Source organism: Montipora foliosa, chromosome 2, assembly GCF_036669935.1.
Source record: "Montipora foliosa isolate CH-2021 chromosome 2, ASM3666993v2, whole genome shotgun sequence".
Classification (NCBI taxonomy): domain Eukaryota; kingdom Metazoa; phylum Cnidaria; class Anthozoa; order Scleractinia; family Acroporidae; genus Montipora; species Montipora foliosa.
Genome location: NC_090870.1, coordinates 45,997,658 through 46,015,006, shown reverse-complemented (window position 1 = coordinate 46,015,006; position 17,349 = coordinate 45,997,658). Strand labels below are relative to the sequence as shown.

At 40.3% G+C, this 17,349-nt stretch overlaps 2 protein-coding genes across 2 annotated transcripts in view; both read right to left on the bottom strand.

Annotated features, from left to right (window-relative positions):
- Window positions 1-3,799: 3,799 nt before the first annotated feature.
- LOC137990873 (stomatin-4-like) lies at window positions 3,800-13,726 on the bottom strand. Its single transcript, XM_068835979.1, has 8 exons — window positions 13,539-13,726; window positions 12,257-12,366; window positions 11,601-11,673; window positions 8,770-8,852; window positions 8,309-8,512; window positions 6,035-6,090; window positions 5,754-5,832; window positions 3,800-5,454 (listed from the first exon to the last, which is right to left on the bottom strand). Exons 1-8 carry the CDS (start codon window positions 13,690-13,692, stop codon window positions 5,266-5,268), a joined length of 948 nt encoding a protein of 315 aa, XP_068692080.1. The 5' UTR covers window positions 13,693-13,726; the 3' UTR covers window positions 3,800-5,265.
- An 899-nt stretch (window positions 13,727-14,625) lies between these two features.
- The window catches only part of LOC137993292 (ATP-binding cassette sub-family F member 1-like), a 35,247-nt gene continuing 32,523 nt past the window's right edge, over window positions 14,626-17,349 (bottom strand). Inside the window, exons 24-26 of the mRNA XM_068839038.1 lie at window positions 16,721-16,793; window positions 16,310-16,490; window positions 14,626-15,681 (exon numbers count right to left, since the gene is read on the bottom strand). Of these exons, the coding sequence (XP_068695139.1) occupies window positions 16,327-16,490; window positions 16,721-16,793 (237 nt within the window). The 3' untranslated portion in view covers window positions 14,626-15,681; window positions 16,310-16,326. The remainder of the gene's footprint in view (window positions 15,682-16,309; window positions 16,491-16,720; window positions 16,794-17,349) is intronic.

The following is a 17,349-nucleotide window of genomic DNA, read 5'->3' as shown; positions in this document are numbered from 1 at the left end:
GGTTGGTTCTGGCGACTGATTTGTTCGGACACGCATCCACTTTTTTCCTGGCTAATAAGGTCCTTGGTCAGTTTGTTACTTCTGTGGAAATTAGGCCTTACGCGCATTCAGATCACGCTTTTATAGTGCTAGTTTTGGATTTTGATAGGGTACAGCGTGGTCCTGGATATTGGCACTTCAAGAGTTTTGGGGGCGATTGGAAGAGTTTTGGGGGCGATTGGATCCTTTAAGATGATGGGATCGTGCTAAGCAAGAATTTAAGGTGATTGCAATCAAAAGAGCTAAAATGCGACGCAAAGAACCGTGAGTGCCACGAGCGTTTTCAACTGGAGAATCAATTAAGTTATCTTCAGGGGCGGGCTCGAAATGGTACGACAGATGATATAGAAAAGTATCTCTTAGCGAAGGAAAAACTCAAACAACTTGACTGTAAGGAACTAGGAGCTACGAAAATTCGTGTAAAGGCGCAGTATCTTGAAGAGGGTGAAAAAAGTGCACGCTACTTTTTGTCCTTAGAGAAAACTCGAAGGGCGGACCAAACTATTAAAATGCTCACAAAGGACAACCTGGATACTGTGACCGTCTCTAGGGGCCTATTATCAGAGATCCACGCTTTCTACAAAGATCTTTACTCTGCTGATATATGCGACGAAAATGCACAGAACGAGTTTTTATGTGACGAAATGCCTAGGTTGACCGAAGAGGAAAGTAAGTTATGTGGAGGTGACTCGGAATTGACGGAAGAGGAGCTTCGAATGGCCGTAATTTCCCTTGAAAATGATAAATCGCCTGGAATTGATGGCCTGACAGCCAATTTCTATAAATATTTTTGGCCTTTGTTTGGCACTAATCTCACGCATGTCTATAACCATGCCTTCCGGGCGGGACGTCTCGCGGTCTCGCAGCGGCGAGGAATAATCATCCTGTTATTTAAAAAAGGGGACAGAAGACAGAACTTTGCTTAAGAACCGGAGACCGATCACCTTACTAACGACTGATTATTAGATTTTAAGAAAAACCTTGGCCAATAGACTGCAAAAAGTATTGCCACTCATCGTCCATTCCGATCAGACAGCTTCGGTAAAGGGCGTACGTACCATCAATGATAATACACGACTTCTTCATGATGTTATTTTGTATGCAGATGAAAAGAAAATCCCGCTTGCTATGATTTCTGTGCATCAGCTAAAGGCCTTTGATCGAGTGGCTCATAGTTTTCTGTTTAAGACGCTTGAACGTTTTGGTTTCGGCCCTGTCTTTAGACGCTGGATTAGAGTTATTTACAATTCGGTGTCCAGTTCGGTGAAAAGTAACGGTTGGCTTCCTGCTTTTATTACTTTGGAGAGAGGTCTACGGCAGGGTTGTCCCCTGTCCATGCCTTTGTATGTTTTAACGGTGGAAACAATGGCAGTTAACATTATATCTAACCCCAGGATTCGTGACATTCTTCCCCCTGGTTCCGAAACGGAGCTTAAGCTGCCCCAGTTTGCGGACGATCCGACACTGCTTTTTGCGGATGACGAGTCAATCACGGAGACCTTTCATGTTTTTCATCGATACGAGCGCGCCGCAGGGGCGAAGATTAATAAGAGCAAGTGCAAAGGACTGTGGTGCGGATCTCTGAGACATCGTGTTGATCAGCTTTACGGTTTCCACTGGTATAATGGCTGTATCCCTGATGAGATTCTAGGACAATATTTTGGTAATATCGATTGCTCACGTAGGAACTGGTAGAAAAAAATTCAGAAGATCAATAATAGCATTGGCGCTTGGTGCCACAGAGATCTAAGCCTCAAAGGAAGAGCCCTCTTAATAAACAGTCTCTTAACATCCGCCTTATGGTATAACGTTACATCATTGGCTGTGCCCTCCAATTTTCTGGGGGCATGCTCGCCCAGAAAATTTTGAAATTTAGAGTTTCGGAATGGCATTCCCGACTATTTTCGAAGGACATTCAATAAAATAAATGTGAAGAAAAATGCAGTCACGGTAGTTAGTTGTTTATTTTACCCATCTGCCGAGATTTCTCTGTATCAAGCTACAACACAAACAGGGGGTTTACAGTACAAGCAAAGGGCAAGATGTCGCAAACTGTGTTATAACATCATCGTCATCATCATCATCATCATCACAATAACATATCCTTAAAAAATAACCGGGAACTGGGGGACTGGTGATACTGAAGACTGACACTTTGTGGAGGCTTCGAAGGGTAGATTTTTTTTGCTTTCGTCCACTATTACTTTTCTTGCCGTTAAGGCCTGGCCAAACGGGTCTATTGAACATGTTAGTGTAACATCATCCAACATTGTTGAATCGAACATGTTGCACTCGTTTGGCCACTATGTGTATAATGTCGGAAGTTGTTGAACGAAGTTTGATTTCCATCAAACATCATCTTCAACATCTTCCAACGTTTCTTTTGTTCTAGGGTGTGAACATCAGTGTTGCATTCGTTCGGCCATCCCATTCAACATTGTTGCAGGCGGGCGTGCGCTGCGGCTATCGGTATCCATGGTTATACGTCCACATGTTATGGTCAATTGGCGCCTGTTAAAACGAGGTATCCGCTGCCCAATATCACGTAACCATATCGCGGGCTCAAGTTTAGTGCTCATTAAGGTGACCTATTTTTAAAGTTGACCGCTGCCCAGGTACTGGTTTTTGATTGTATCACAGGCTCAAGCCAGGCTAACTTCTTGCAACATAAACGAGGCTTAATTTTTCGCGCCCTTTCTGTGGCTCGACGCGGCTGCACAGCAATACTACGTCAACTAAAGCTCTCAACAGTCGACGCTTTTCATGTTCATATTCAGGTGGAAAACCGTTTGGAAAATATTTTTTTCCTGCACTTTTCGCTGGTTTCAATCCAGGTTTGCCATATATAGCTGTGATCAGCTGTGTTTATTTTAAATTGTTTAGGTCTGCTTTTTGCTTTGTAATGCAATTTCGGCATACCTTTAAAAGATTTTTAATTTTGAATCTGATAAGGTTGCATGATGCCTGGACGACCAATGACAGAAGAGAAGAAACGAAAGAACTCGTTTTAGATTGTTTTGTTTGGTTTTCTTTACTTGATTGCTTTTCGTCAAGGCTAACAAAAAAATCAAAATACGAGTTCCAGTCGCCAGAAAAGCACAATAATTCTTTGGCAAAGTATCAGCATTTTAAGCTGCTTTTCAGGCTTAAACCCCACCCCCCCCCCCCCCCCACCATAATTATTAAACCAACACTTCAGGATCTTTAGTATAAGATTATTGCAGCTTTAAACTAAACTAAACAGTTCTAATTCAAACGCAATTTCTTTTTGACAAACTCGTACTTACCACTACGACTTTTTGATGTAAAGTCGTCGCAGCCCAACTCGCCGGGACGAGTTGATCACCCCGGGATGCGCAGTACGGATGCGCAATAATGAAAATCCCAGAACTCGTGCTCCAAGTCGCACTTGTCGTCGATGCTAACATTCTCTATTTCTTATACTGGTCTTTTTTAAACCTCACAGCCAGAATTAACAACGGTTCAAAATTTTCTAGACAGATGCCACAAAAGGCGACACAGTTCTGTTATATTGAATATAAGAGTTTTATTAGAAAAACAAGACCAGATTTTTTCGACGAATTTCTTAACTTAGTATCCACCCTCTAACGTGAGCAGGTCCCAGAGACAAAGGTTATCGATTGTAATTTACGCTATAAGAATAGCGCTCGCACGTTGATAAATACAGAACGTTTAAGAATACTCTTATTAATAGATTAACTAATAAATACGATCTAAATACGATCTTCACATGTGATGTAATACTATTTTTTATTATAATGTCAAATATGTAACATAAGATATGTAGTTTTTATCGTATGAGGAATGAAGACATTTATTATTATAAAGATGACTTCTTCGTCAGCAAATCATTTATTTTCACTTCACATAAATTACTGCACACTTTCTTCACACGCAAAACACTAAAGAAAGATAAAAACATAATCTTGTTTTAAAAAAAAGCTAATACCAGAAAATGTTCAGTTGAAAATTGTTGACAGTTATTTTATAAATCTACAAAGCAAATGATCAGACAAAGAAAGCTCGAAATTGAGTAACATGATTTTAAAAAATTGTCAGCATGGCATTGTGAATTATTTTAAGATGTTGAAAATGATACCAGCTTTTAACTAAGAGTACGGTCTATTACAATGGCCAGTACTTTTTGCAAGGAAAACTATGCAGGCATTCCGTTTGTTTTTTGGTTTTTTTCTTTTGGTCGGGCAATTTCTTTACTTCCAGAATTCCAAAAATACTGGTATATTCATTAAATTATAACAACCAAGTTTTTCAAACGACTTTAAAACCTTTCACTAAATTCAGACGAGATGAAATTGTAAAAATATTAACGTACGGTATAAGCAAACCGGTCCTTCTATCGACTCTGGTCTGGTATCCGTTTAGCAAATAAAAAATTACAATATAACTTGACCACAATTTTAGAGTTTGATAATGGGAAAGTGATACTGAAATAAAAACGGCATTTTTGCCGAATAATTTTTGAAAATGATAATACTTTGGATTTCTATTGGTCAAGAAGGGGAATAATATAAGGGGCCTGTTTGGAAAGCTCATTTACGGACCTATTATTCTCCCCAGTACTTTTGCCCATACTCGTGGTTTCATTTGACCTGCAAAGCAGGCTCTATATTTTACACCTTTCCCATGACAGTGGGGACAGTAGTAAGATGAGCGTGGACCGCAAGTTACCCATGAGGGGACCAGCACGTGCTTGTGCTAATATGGAAAACACCAAAAAAGTGCCAGTTGTGTTAGCTGGAGTTCATAACACAAACCAGCCAATCATGGCACAAGGCGAAGGAAATGTTGCCTGTTCTATGTGAGGCCTGAAGGACTTGCGAACAAGTGGTATTGAGAAACTTCAGGGCATCATGGTATTTCTTTGAGACCTTAAAGCTTGTGTTGCGAGAAAAGAAAAATGCGTCGAAGTCTTAAGCTCAATGCTTAAAATTTAGTGTGGAACTAACGAATTTCTTTCGACCATGAACTGGCCATCGAAATTTTCCTCCAATGGGGCCTCTGTTGCGTTAGGAAAAAAATTGTTATGAAAACAAGCTGAACTCAGTAATGAAGTTAACATCAACCTTTCAAGCACATGTCGTGTCATGGATTTTGCTTTTTTTTGGCTGGCTTGTCTGCCAAACCAGAGGTTGTTGTTTTGCTGCAACTGCGCATGCTGGCTTGGATCATGCCATGATTTTTCTTCTACTTCTGAAAGAATTTAGAGACAAAGTCAACTGGCATTGGGAAGATAATGGTGGAATTCTTTTCAGCTGAGATCGTGTTTAGAGTTTGAAGGTAACGAAGCTGCATCGCCGACGGTGTCTCTGCCATGACGTCAGCGGCATCCTTTAGGGCACGTGATGAAGACATCTCACCTTCAGCCGCGATAACCTGAGAGAACAGACACAAATTTTACCATTCTTGGGTGCATCTTAGGGGAACGTATATGTTATATTATGGCTCCATAACCTTTTCAGAAAACATGAACACACAACTCTGGCCAAACAAAGTCCACTTCATTTGGCAAAAACTAACAATTTGCCGTTGGGTGCCTTTGATTGTTATGACGCTGCTGTGAGGAACTCTCGAACGCGAAGCCATTCATCAAGCAAAGATCTACACTTATCTGGTTTTACTTCTTGGAGATTACTGTGCATGCTCTTTAATTTAAGACACTTATGGTTTCACACCTTAGCCCGCGCCTCTCTAGTAGCCTCGGCCTCTGCTGCCATAACACGCTGTAACTGAACAGGAAGTCGAACATCCTTACTGTGAAGAAAACCAGATAAACAGAGGGTCAAATATATGATGGTCACACCGGGTTTGGTGTCACTGGTGTGTTCATCTTGCCTTTAATGCTCTATGTGTCAAATATTATGGATTTTTTTCTTACCTTCTCAATGAATAGGGAGTTCATTAGGTGACAAAATTATTGCAACTGACGACTATTAGTGTGACTTACAGTACTTACATTTCTACTCTTTCCACGCGAACTCCCCAAGGATCAGTAGCATCATCCAAGAACAACTAAAGAAACAAAACAGTCAGATCAGACAAGTCATCAAAAGGTCTGACTTCATTCCGGCAATTTCACGACAAAACAAGGCCGGTGCTTACTAAAACAAAAATTAAATTAATTCAACAAGATAAGAAATTAACTCAATTTCCTTGCATATAAATTTAAAACTCTTCAGCTTAAATGGAAAAGACAGCACTGAATGCACGAAATAGTAAATTATACTGAAAGGCACAAACTCATTTGTAAAATAGAACCTTCCTTTTCGACCATCTTTTAAAAGCGCTCATTTCACGTAACTGTCTAGTTTTCCAAATGCCATATTGTGGCCGTGCGTTTCAAGAGAATTATTGCCTTTGCTATGATCCTAAAGCATAGTTCCTTCTGGCTAGGCATATTTTTATCCCCTAAAAAATTTTCATCTGTTCGGATTCCCTAGCTGAAAGTCTAGTGATCCGAAAATTATAGGGATCAAAACTTACCTTTTCGAAAATTTCAACCAGAAAAAAGGCTCCCGAAAATTCTAGGTGACCTTTTTAGGGTAAAAATCCGTTTAAAATGGGCAATTATACCATGTTTTAGATGGTCGAAAATCCTAGGACAGGCAGGCAAGCAAGGAGTTTTAAAACAAATGTTCCGAAAATTCTAGATCTCAAATCGTCTTTCGAACAGATATTTTCCGAAAATTGACATTGGGTGCCCCTGTATGTTCAAATCTTAATACCCTGTCTCAAAATTTTTATTCTAAAGAAGGGCTAGCGCTGTAATATCCCTAAATCACTTTTTAATAAGGCCAGTTTTACCCACCCAAATCATCATTTAGGAAAATCCGCCGGGATTTCGGATTTCCAGTCGCACACAATATCCGAAAACGGATTAATTTAGTTGCTTGTTTTCTTAATCAAAACCCATTCATTGCATCAACAAGTCTCTTATTAATAGACCCTTACACGGTTTTTTGACGCCATCTTGGCTGGGGGGCAAACAGGGCCAAATTTACAGTAAATGTATGGGATTTTCACCGACTTTGAACTGCTGCAGCGCCGCTAAAAAGAGACAGATTTCCAACTTTTGCCACTTCTTTTCATAGTTTTATTATATGGCTTGTGTTTGTTGCCGATATAACGCGCGCTCTGATTGGCTAATTGTGACTGAATTGTAAGAAAGCCCCTAATGTCCACGGGCCGATTACGGGCTTGCAAAAACGAAGCAAAAGGTAATTAAAAAGCCATATAATAAACTACTCACTAACTTAGCTAGCTCGAGCCGTACTGGGGAATATTGGCCCTCGGTCGTTTTTGTACGGACCTTGCTGCGCTCGGTCCGTACTGCCATGACCTCGGGCCAATAATCTCCTGTACGGCCCTCGCGCTCGGTTAGTAAGAAGTTATTATTGACATAATTCATTCAACAGAAAATAAGACCATTAAGGAAGGCACGATGACCCTAGATTCGAATCATAAATCTTCTCATGTTGCTTCTAATTTTGCGGCGATTTGCATGATTTTGATTAGAAGGATTTGTACGAAATCTTAAAAATTCGTTAACGGTCGTTTTAGCCTGAATGTGTTCTTTATATTTTATGAAAATAATCTCGGTATAAATGTCTTTTAAAAGATACTTTCACTGTGGAAATGCGTCTCTTTTTGGCGGCACTACAACAGTTCAAAGGCGGCCAAAATCCCATTGACCGAATGCAAAAATGGCCGCCAACAAATTATTCTTTTGTCTTTGTGTTAGTTAGCCTTACTAGCCTCGTTTTACAGCCCAAATTCTTTGAATTTTACGCTTTGGTATTGACACATCACGCTAAAACTATCACCCTTCATTCTTCATTCTCCTGCGCCAGCTGTGTTCCGTGCTCAATCTCGTCTCCAGAGTCCACTTTTCTTTTGGTCAGCACCAAGACACGAATTCCGGCCACTTCCAAGGAAGGAAGTCCGCAAATCACGAACTTCAGGCTCGTCTACCCACGCTCAGAAATTTGAAACAACAGCGGTTGTCAATGGTTACAAAAATGGACCTTCACTACGACTGCGCATAAATTGGAAGTGGCCAGAGTCCGTGTTCTTGGTGCTGACCAAAAGAAAAGCGGACTCTGGGGACGAGATTGTTCCATGCTATGCGCTGTGACTGATTCATTGGATTCTCTGTTTTAATTGGCCAAAGGACCTTTTCTACTTTGGTTTGCGGTATGAAAATCTCTTTAAAAGTTGAGTTTATCTTCACCTGCATCTGTGAGCTGAGCCCTTCTCTATCCATGAGAATATCGCTCAGATTCTTTGTACCAATCATGTTTCGCAAGGTAGTCTGAGCCAGCAGTTTGGTAGAGCCAGGGGCATCCGACACGTTCGTCACAGACACTGTTGCATTCTGGATTCTAAAATATACCACTGCATCAACAGTGACAGTAACACTGTCACGTGTTAGAGCCTAACCAATCAAAGGACACACTTTGATAAGAATAACGACCAAAGTAATGTTCGTAATGTAATAAATCGAAATATGAAGTATTTTTGCGATTGCCTGCATTTCTAGACACAAGTGCTGAAGGGTTTTAGTAATAAGGGATCGCATTAACAAGAATATCATGTCAGTGGTGAATTAGACTTAAACACAAAAGCGCTTCTTCCTTTGTTATAATATAAATATATTCTAGAGCTTACAAAACAGTTCAAGAGTATGTTCACCTCTTGAGGTGGGACGTCAAATGACACAGTTCGCAGATCAACTTTCTGGTAATCATCGATCATAGGAAGAACGAAAAACAAACCTAAAAGGAAAATCCAAAAGTTCAGTTCAGAACATTTAAACTGTAGTTAAAGGTATTTTAACAAGGTTTAACTACAATCTTGGACAAAACATTTGTGAAAAGAACCCATTGTAGATAAGGGCAGATGCAGGAGTGGCGCATTGGAGAGCACTCGCCTTCCACCAATGTGGCCCGAGATCGATTCACGGATTCGACGCCATATGTGGGTTGAGTTTGTTGGTTCTTTATTCTGTTCCGAGAGGTTTTTCCCAGGGTACTCCGGTTTCTCCCCTCTCCTCAAAACCAGCATTTGATTTGATTTGATTTGTTCCGATTTCAGTTGAATTGAAGTCTCGCCAATAAGCAGAGCACTAGTGCTCGGCTAAATAGCCCTGAGACTTGAATGAAGTTATTATTGTAACAAGTTTGGTGCAGGTCACACTCAAACAATAGTCCTTATTCACGATGGCCTCCATGTTGAATTTGCTATTATCATGCAAATTAGCTACACACTTCCGAGAGGGCAAACAACACAAGTTGGAGAGGTTATAACGAACATCTTAGCCACACAGATGATTTCCTACTAGGAAAATGGAATGATTACACAAGTTACTTTTATGTTTTTTTTTTGTGAAAAATTATCAGATAACGAAGTAGAAACTCAAAATGTCAAAGACAATCAAAGATATCAAATTATTATAAGAGGTACTTAATTCTAAATTTTAAAATTTACTTTCAGCAATGTTATTTCAATATTTCGACGAGCCAATTTTCCGCAATTTGCCTTTTTCTCAATGTTTGCCCCCCAGCATAACACATGGCTAATTTGCATGACAATTTGAAAACCAACATGGCGGCTATCGTGAATAAGGCCTATTAAGTCACACGCCTTCCCTTACACCAGTGTTGATTTCAGGCGTGTGGAACGCATGCTCTGCATCCAGAGATTTTCAGATTGAAGGAGAGAGTTGGAATAAAATTTACTGATTCATCATTCAACACAGAGACATTAGAGCGATTGTGCGTTTACATGAAACGGCAGACGTCAAACGGCACACAGCTGCTTGTCACAAAACCATGAAAATAGACCAAATAGGCTAACTCCAATGGAAAAACCTTAAATAAGAATGACCACAACCAGGTTTTCTGAGCCCGCGAGACTGAGCACCCCCAGCAAACCATTTGTTATAACGAAAACCGCTGGTCAGCAACCTTGGTTCTGGTCATTGCTGTCTAAGGTCTTCCAACTCAATGTTGTACCCAATTTCCATATCATTTAAATATGAATGCTACATTATCATGCAAATACAATACACAACGAATCTTAATCCCGGGAGGTTTGAATTGGGTACAACGTTGATTTAGCGGCTTATGTCTATTCTCTTAGCGTAACTTTACCCTCGCTTTCGAGAAGATCTGAGTAGATATCAGGTAAGAATGAAAGAAAATCAAGCCAGTTTCTTTGACTTTTGGCGAAACGATTCCAGTCTTTTGTTTGCCCTTGCCTTAACCGCGATGCTAAATCTGTCTATTATCACTGCTTTTTTCTCCCGTTTGTGGTATTTATACGCTCTGAGTGGGAGTGTCAGATTTTTTATTTTTTCCCAGGTGATCTGGTGACGTAATTTGGAGAACTGGAAAGGAAAATTTTAACGCCGTATCCCGCAACCGCACGCGGCCTTAGGTGTTGTTTCCAAACTCCCTGCAGTATTTCCATCGCCAAAACTCAACAGATCATTTCGTGTCTACCACATTTCCTGTTACTGAACGAACTTTCAACTAGACCCGACGAGGTCTGACCTCGCCTCTGCCATGTTGAATTCGAAAATAAGGCTGCGCGCGGTTGTGTTACGTCACCTGGGTTAGATTGACTTTCCCGGGAAACCACGCAGAACTTTGTAGCCCATCACAAGGCTTTTATAATAGGCCACGTTCGATATATCAATATTCCCACAAGGCTACGAGGCTTTATGGTTAAATTTGAATATTGTTTTGTTTAGAAATCTCCCTTGAAACTTGTGAAACAAATGAAACAGAACTGACCCGTAAAATTTGACCATAAAACCTCGTAGCCATGCCTGAATTTTGATATATCGAACGTGGCCAATAGCCCTTATGCGTGATGATGACTGACTAGCAAATTTCACCAACAAGCCTCGAATTCGAAAATCAAACTTGTAAATTTCAGCATGAGCTAAATCCCAAAGGAGAAAACTTGAAAAGAAAACTCACTTGCATATCCAAGTAACGTGAATTATTTTGTGCAAACGTGGCTTGGTGGTGAAATTAGCTAGTCAGACGTCATCACGCATAAGGACCATTAGTTACTACACTTGAGATTGAGCTGGGTCACTTAGGCGATTCGAAACTAAGGGAGCTTTCCTTTTGTCAGAACTGGCCGGCCAGACCCGTCAGTTTTCAAAGAAAATGGAACAGTTTGAAGGAAGACTTGCATGATAATCTCTCGCTTTCTTCTGGAAGGAGTTCCAGATGCATGGTCTGACCGGTCAGTTCTGTCAAATAGACAGTCAAGGTTACGCCGAACTCGTTTGACAATGATTTGGTCTATTAAATGGCGTGAAACAGCGAATCAAGTAATATAGTTGTACACTCCCTGTGATAAGATCATGAATGTATCTAACATTGCACTTCTTCAAATATGAAAATACGCCGGACAAACCAAACTCTTGATATGAATAATCTCGTTTGTAAAACTCGCAGTCTCCAATTATTTGCCTGGACCTTATACCAAGATGGATGTTGTATCACCTGGTCCCCGGGCCCCGCCCGGGAGAATCCTTCCTAATCTGAATATTACAGCTCTTTCATATTCCAGCACTATCTGTGAATTTAAAAATCCAACATGGTTAATTTATTCTTCTTGCTTTTGTTTTACGGTCATTTATGTTAATTATTCTTCAAGAAGGCCTGATGTCCTTCGTTATTCCCTACGTGTCGAGAAGGAACTTATGATGAAAGTCACGTGTAATACTTAGCTTAGGCTTCGCAAGAAATGTCTTAACTAGAACCTTCACTGTTATTGCACTTTAATAGCGCTAAAGAACGGAAATATTGGGTTATATGATATTTTTTTGGAAAAAAAGAAACTCCAACGTCGCAATGAAAAAGGGATTCATCATCAATTATCTTAAATTTCCGCAGCACCCGTCACAACCTCTTCTTTTTGATTGCGCGCACCTTAAATCTTAAATGGCGGCGCCCGGGCATTTAAAAACATACATGATTGTACTTTTTGCCCAAACTCTGAAAAAAGAGTCCCTTCAACGACATATGACGATGTTTACATTGACTTCGCTTTCAGATATTCACGTTTCCTTTTTTTTTTTTTTTTACTATGATCATTTTGAATGTATTCTGCGATTCATTAACTCATAGAGATCAGAAGTGTTTCAGTTTTTGCTCACCTTTAGACAAAAGAAAAGGGAAAACGGCATCGTGACAATCACCAAAATATAACACAGAACTGTTATTACGATACCACATATCCCCAGTTCTCCTCCGTCAGGTTGACTCGCTGAAATGTAAACATTTGACAGCTGACTGACTGATGTCGCTCCACCCAAAATAAACTACGCTTTTGATAAAATTCCGTCCTTGTTTTTCAGTAGCAGACTTTCAGGTTTTACCAGTGTTTGTGAGATATTTAGTACGCACAAACCTTACCAACAGTTCTTGGACAAAACGTTCACTGTACGGTCGCGTTTCACATTTTTTTTAGGGGCGATTCACGAAAACACACGAATTTACAAAACACAAGGTCATTTTAGTTTCTTTTGTTAAAGCTACCAAGGGATTGAAACCTTAAAAAGATATAGGGAAGAACTAAGAACGTTTTACCGACCGATTTTTATATTGGAGATAACCACGGATGGACCACTGGATTCTCATATGTCAAGATCCTCTACCTTGACATACCTCGAAGACGCTAAAAGTTAGTTGGGAGTCTTGAAAATGGGCTGCCAAGCACTAGTTAATACGACCTTGTAAAATGCCATTAAAAGATAAAAGATAAAGGAAAGTCCCTCCCATTTCGGTTAGCATTGTAAACAAAACCATAATACAGAGAAGATACCAGTTGAATCTGTTTCCATTAACGCACCGTCTGTAACCTGCACGAAATCGGTTTAAACTTATGCTTTGTTCCAAACGGACGATGTATAAAGGACTTCTTATCTTACTAATTTACAGTTCATCGGCAATAGCGTTTTTCGCTGATAGCAAATGTTAATTCCTACTTCCTGCATGCAAAGTTTAGCGTCAGCACTGCAAAACTCATTGATTTTTATTACTTAGTTAATTGCCGTTACTAGATGGTACCGGTAAGTTGGTAAAGAGTAAAACGAATTCTAACGACTTCAGCCGGCCGGTGGAAAGTGATTGTAACTAACAGTGCTCTGTTAGGAATCATCCCGTGAACTATTCTGACCCTCTTGGACAATTAGAATAGTAGGGCGTAGGGAATGTTTTACAAATATTACTAGTCAGTTTACCCATAGATGGTTATTTCTATAATAACTTCAAGTAAAACAATCATTAATAAACAAATTGAAGCCAAAATGGCTTGACTTAGTAGTATATATGTGGCAATATAATGACATTGTTCACACTTAAAATTAGTTGCAGCGAAAGAAACAATGCCTTATTCGTAGATCTTACGAGGATTAACATGGAATAATGGATACATACAGCTCATGCATTGTATTCGAGGTAGACCTCCAATTTGACATCCCCCGTGTTGCAAGGATTCCTCCGACATACTAATGCCTTTGAAAGCACTGAAAACTAACGCGGCTGCCGCTATGCCAGAAGTTTGTATACAGTCGAGATGATCTAACTTCATACTTTAGTCACAACCCATGGTACCTGTTACACAAAGGCAAATTCACAACACCTGTTGCGTGGACCAAACTAGTCTTATTCAAAGTAAGCTTCGAAAATGCAACTGTACAATCGTCTGGGAATAATATTTCCGAGGTTTCCATTTGCTGATGGATCATAAAGCCTTAATTTACATGAAATCCCAAATTTATTTCAGCGGCATAGAGACTTCCCTGTCGAAATCGACCCAAAATAAAATTTTAGCGACTTTCCCTTCGATTGAATGATTCTTTTATACCCGGAAAATTATTTCTTTAGCCTCGCTGTTCCCCAAATGACTCTTCGCGGGCGATAATTAGCGTTTATACAGAAGTGTCCTGCCATTTTAGAATCAATGCTCAATTGAGTCGTCTCTTGTGCAGCCTTGTTCAGGCTCTTCTGCACAATAAGGCAATTTCCAACTAATAACAAGAACCTCTTTAACGCATAATTCAAATAAGAGATTTCTTGAAGTGCTGTTCTTTTTGATTCCTTGCAAAAATTTCTGGATAAGTAGGGTTTTGACTACAAAAGCTACTTCAAGGAAATGAAATTCGTTAATTTAATTATGGACTCGATCGTTTACTGTTTTTAGGGAACTCTCGCCGGGCGTTGTTAAGTTGGTACTAGGTAATACAAAAAAACAATGAGAACTATTTAACTCCTTTTTTCGTGCCAGACCTTTAACGAAATTTAAATTCATTCCCAACTTCACAGTCCATGTAAAGCGAACGAAATTATCTTCTCATGGGAAGAGTTTTCAAGTATTGAACACAGCAGGCGATCGCTTGCCACACAGCGCGATACAGTACCGTCTGATGCCAAGGGATTGTGATTTCCTCGTCAAGTACTTGGTCACGCCTGTGGAAAGCGAATAGCGTGCAGTGGAATCGACCAAACAACAACAACAAGGCAGTTAATTAACATCAATTTTTAATTTACTCATTCTGATTCCAAAACGCAGTAATCGATTTCTCAATAGAATTTTAATTACAGTGGCTGTGGCGAAAATGGATACTTCAAATGCGGATGTTATGGTCCTGCCACTTAGACTGGTATGGAGTAAAATTTTAAAAACATTCGTAAAGAGATAAGACAACCAAAGAAATATTGCTTTGGCCAATCACAGCATGTGTCGGCATTCAAATGAGCCAATCATAATGAAAGTAAATTAATGCAGCCGCCGCAAAGCGCGGGAAAACGTGAGCGAGAAGTCACGTAGTTGGTTCAGCTTACGCCTTTGGTTGACTGAGAATATGGCACGAGATGAAATTTTAATCCTATCCTTTGAAATTCCCTGTAAGACGCTAGGCCATACATGGAAGGGCTTGCATCGGCTAGCCAAATACACGGATGTACCTGGAAACAAGCGCAAGAGGGCCCAGTAACACAGATGCCAGGAATCTCGACCAAGGTGTATTCCAGTGGAAAAATGCCAGGTAGCGGGAGCTTACGTCAGGGAATAATATGACTCCGTTATGAAAGCAACAGGTTTGTGCTGCTATATTCGTTAACATCATTAACGTAACTGTAAAAACTATATGTGCTATGTGAACGCCACGCTGTGGTCAACCTGATTTTGAAGTATCCATTCTTATCCCACACCCATTTCTTTACATTATCGACTTAAACTATGACAATGCAAAAATACAGCTCTTTGTGACCTCTGCTTTCATTGACGCAACCGTTTTGTAGGATGCCACTATTTTGTTTTTTGGACGGGTTGGAGGACATTGTCTGTTATTGCGAGGTGCGCTGAAATGCTCATTCTGAAGTCGACTAGATCTCTCGTCACGGTGATTACAGCTTGAAGCCGCCCAGCTAATTTTTCACTGCAAATGCACAAGTAACGGTAGCGAAAACAATTCGAAGTTGTCCTGGTGATCAAGTCCAACAAGGTCCATTTAAGGTTATGCACATCGCACATCAAGAGTACAGTGATATACTATCGAGCATTTGATGCCTTCTCCCACTAAAAGAAAAAAGAAATAGCAACATGATTAGGATAAATAATGGAATAAACACAAACTCAAAAACCCCACATCTACACAAAGGGGTCGATTCTCCACAACGCTGAGAAAACACGGGGTGCTTCAAGCTTCTCGGGTCACGCAACCACTTCAAGGAGGCCAAATACAGGCCAAACCAAAATATCGGCGAAAATCGAGCAAGCACAATGCAAATTTGCTGAAAAGCGTGGCCTCCTGATGAACAAGCACAAACGATTACGGCAAGGCATGGAATTTTTTTAATGCTTTTGTCAAGCCACAAGACCCGTATCAGAGTTCATCGACAAACAAGTCAAATTTTGTGCGCACACCATCCTACAAGGCCACCACAGCCACACAAACAGCTAATGTTCAGTGTGGAGGTCTCGAAATTTGTTGCAAAGTCCTCTCCAACAAGCGGCAGAGTACATAAGAGTTGAGCGCGACCAATTCTTGAAAATGTCGAAGGAAAGAGCGTTTTGACACGGTCATGCACGAGTACATGATACTGCGATAGTTTCGATCGAAACTAGCAGTACGACACAATGAAGGAATGGAAAAAAAAGCAGAATTAAAAAAAAAAACTGTCTGTGAAGCATTCTCTGATCTCACCTTGATTTAATTTCATTTTAATGCGACTTGGCAATAACTTCTTCACCAAGTTTCTCCAATATTTCTTGCCTATAATCATCGAAATCACCATCCACTTCAGTTATTGTCTGACTTTCCACAACCCACAGTTGACAAGATGTTTCAAGAATAAGACGCGCATCGTGGCTCACTAGTAAGACTCCTGAAACGAAACAAAGTGCAGTCAAAATGGCGATTTTTGGTGTCTGGTTGCGTCTCTTACAACGACTCTCGTCATTGGCTGAGAAGACAAGAGCCAAAACAAAATTGTATGAATGAAATACATACGACAGCACATACGAAGTACGAAGTACATACGAAGTACATACGAAGTACATACGACAGAAAAAACGGACCCTTATCGGGTTTACCAGTTTCAGCTGCATTTCTTACCTCCAGTAAATTCATTTATGGCGTCAGCAAGAGCATCTATAGATTCTATGTCCAAGTTATTCGTAGGTTCGTCCTGTGATAAAAATGACAGAGGTTTCAATTGCATATCAAAAATCCTGTGAATGAAATTTGTATTGTGTGTGGTTGCCTTAAGGTTTACAACTCTCGCGAACTTCTCAACCCATGAGAGACGAGAGAAAGGTGGGGAGTAACCGCTAATTCTTCGCGCGGGCCCTGGGTAACTCCGGCCGGCAGACCGAATATCACAAGCATGGCGGAGGGTGTCTCGATCCGTGCGTCCAAACGAGTTATCCAGACCTTGCAAGAAGAATTAGCGCTTAGTCTCTCACTCCCTCTCCGATAAGCCCACTTGAAAATACCGCGATCAATTAATCGTTTCAACGGACCACGAGTGACATGCGGTGATCACCAAGGACATGCGCAAATTCAGTAACGCAAAAGGTACTAGTTAACGACAGGTTAATGAGCCTCGGTCTGATGCTTGTTCCTACGTTTGCCTCGCTCGTGAAAACAAGCCCTACACGAAAGGAATGATATATTTAAACTTCAAACTAAATGCTGAGGTTGTAAAATCACTAGAATGAGCTTCTGGTTGAGTATCGTAAAAC

Bases quoted from the DNA above. Each gene is read 5' to 3' on its own strand.
- LOC137990873 (XM_068835979.1), bottom strand. From the start codon at position 13,692: ATGAAGTTAGATCATCTCGACTGTATACAAACTTCTGGCATAGCGGCA. The intron at 11,674-12,256 runs GTGAGCAAAAAC...TTAAATTCACAG, and splicing joins CCCTTTTCTTTTGTCTAAAG to ATAGTGCTGGAATATGAAAG. The intron at 8,853-11,600 runs GTGATACAACAT...TTTTCCTTTTAG, and splicing joins GGGCGGGGCCCGGGGACCAG to GTTTGTTTTTCGTTCTTCCT.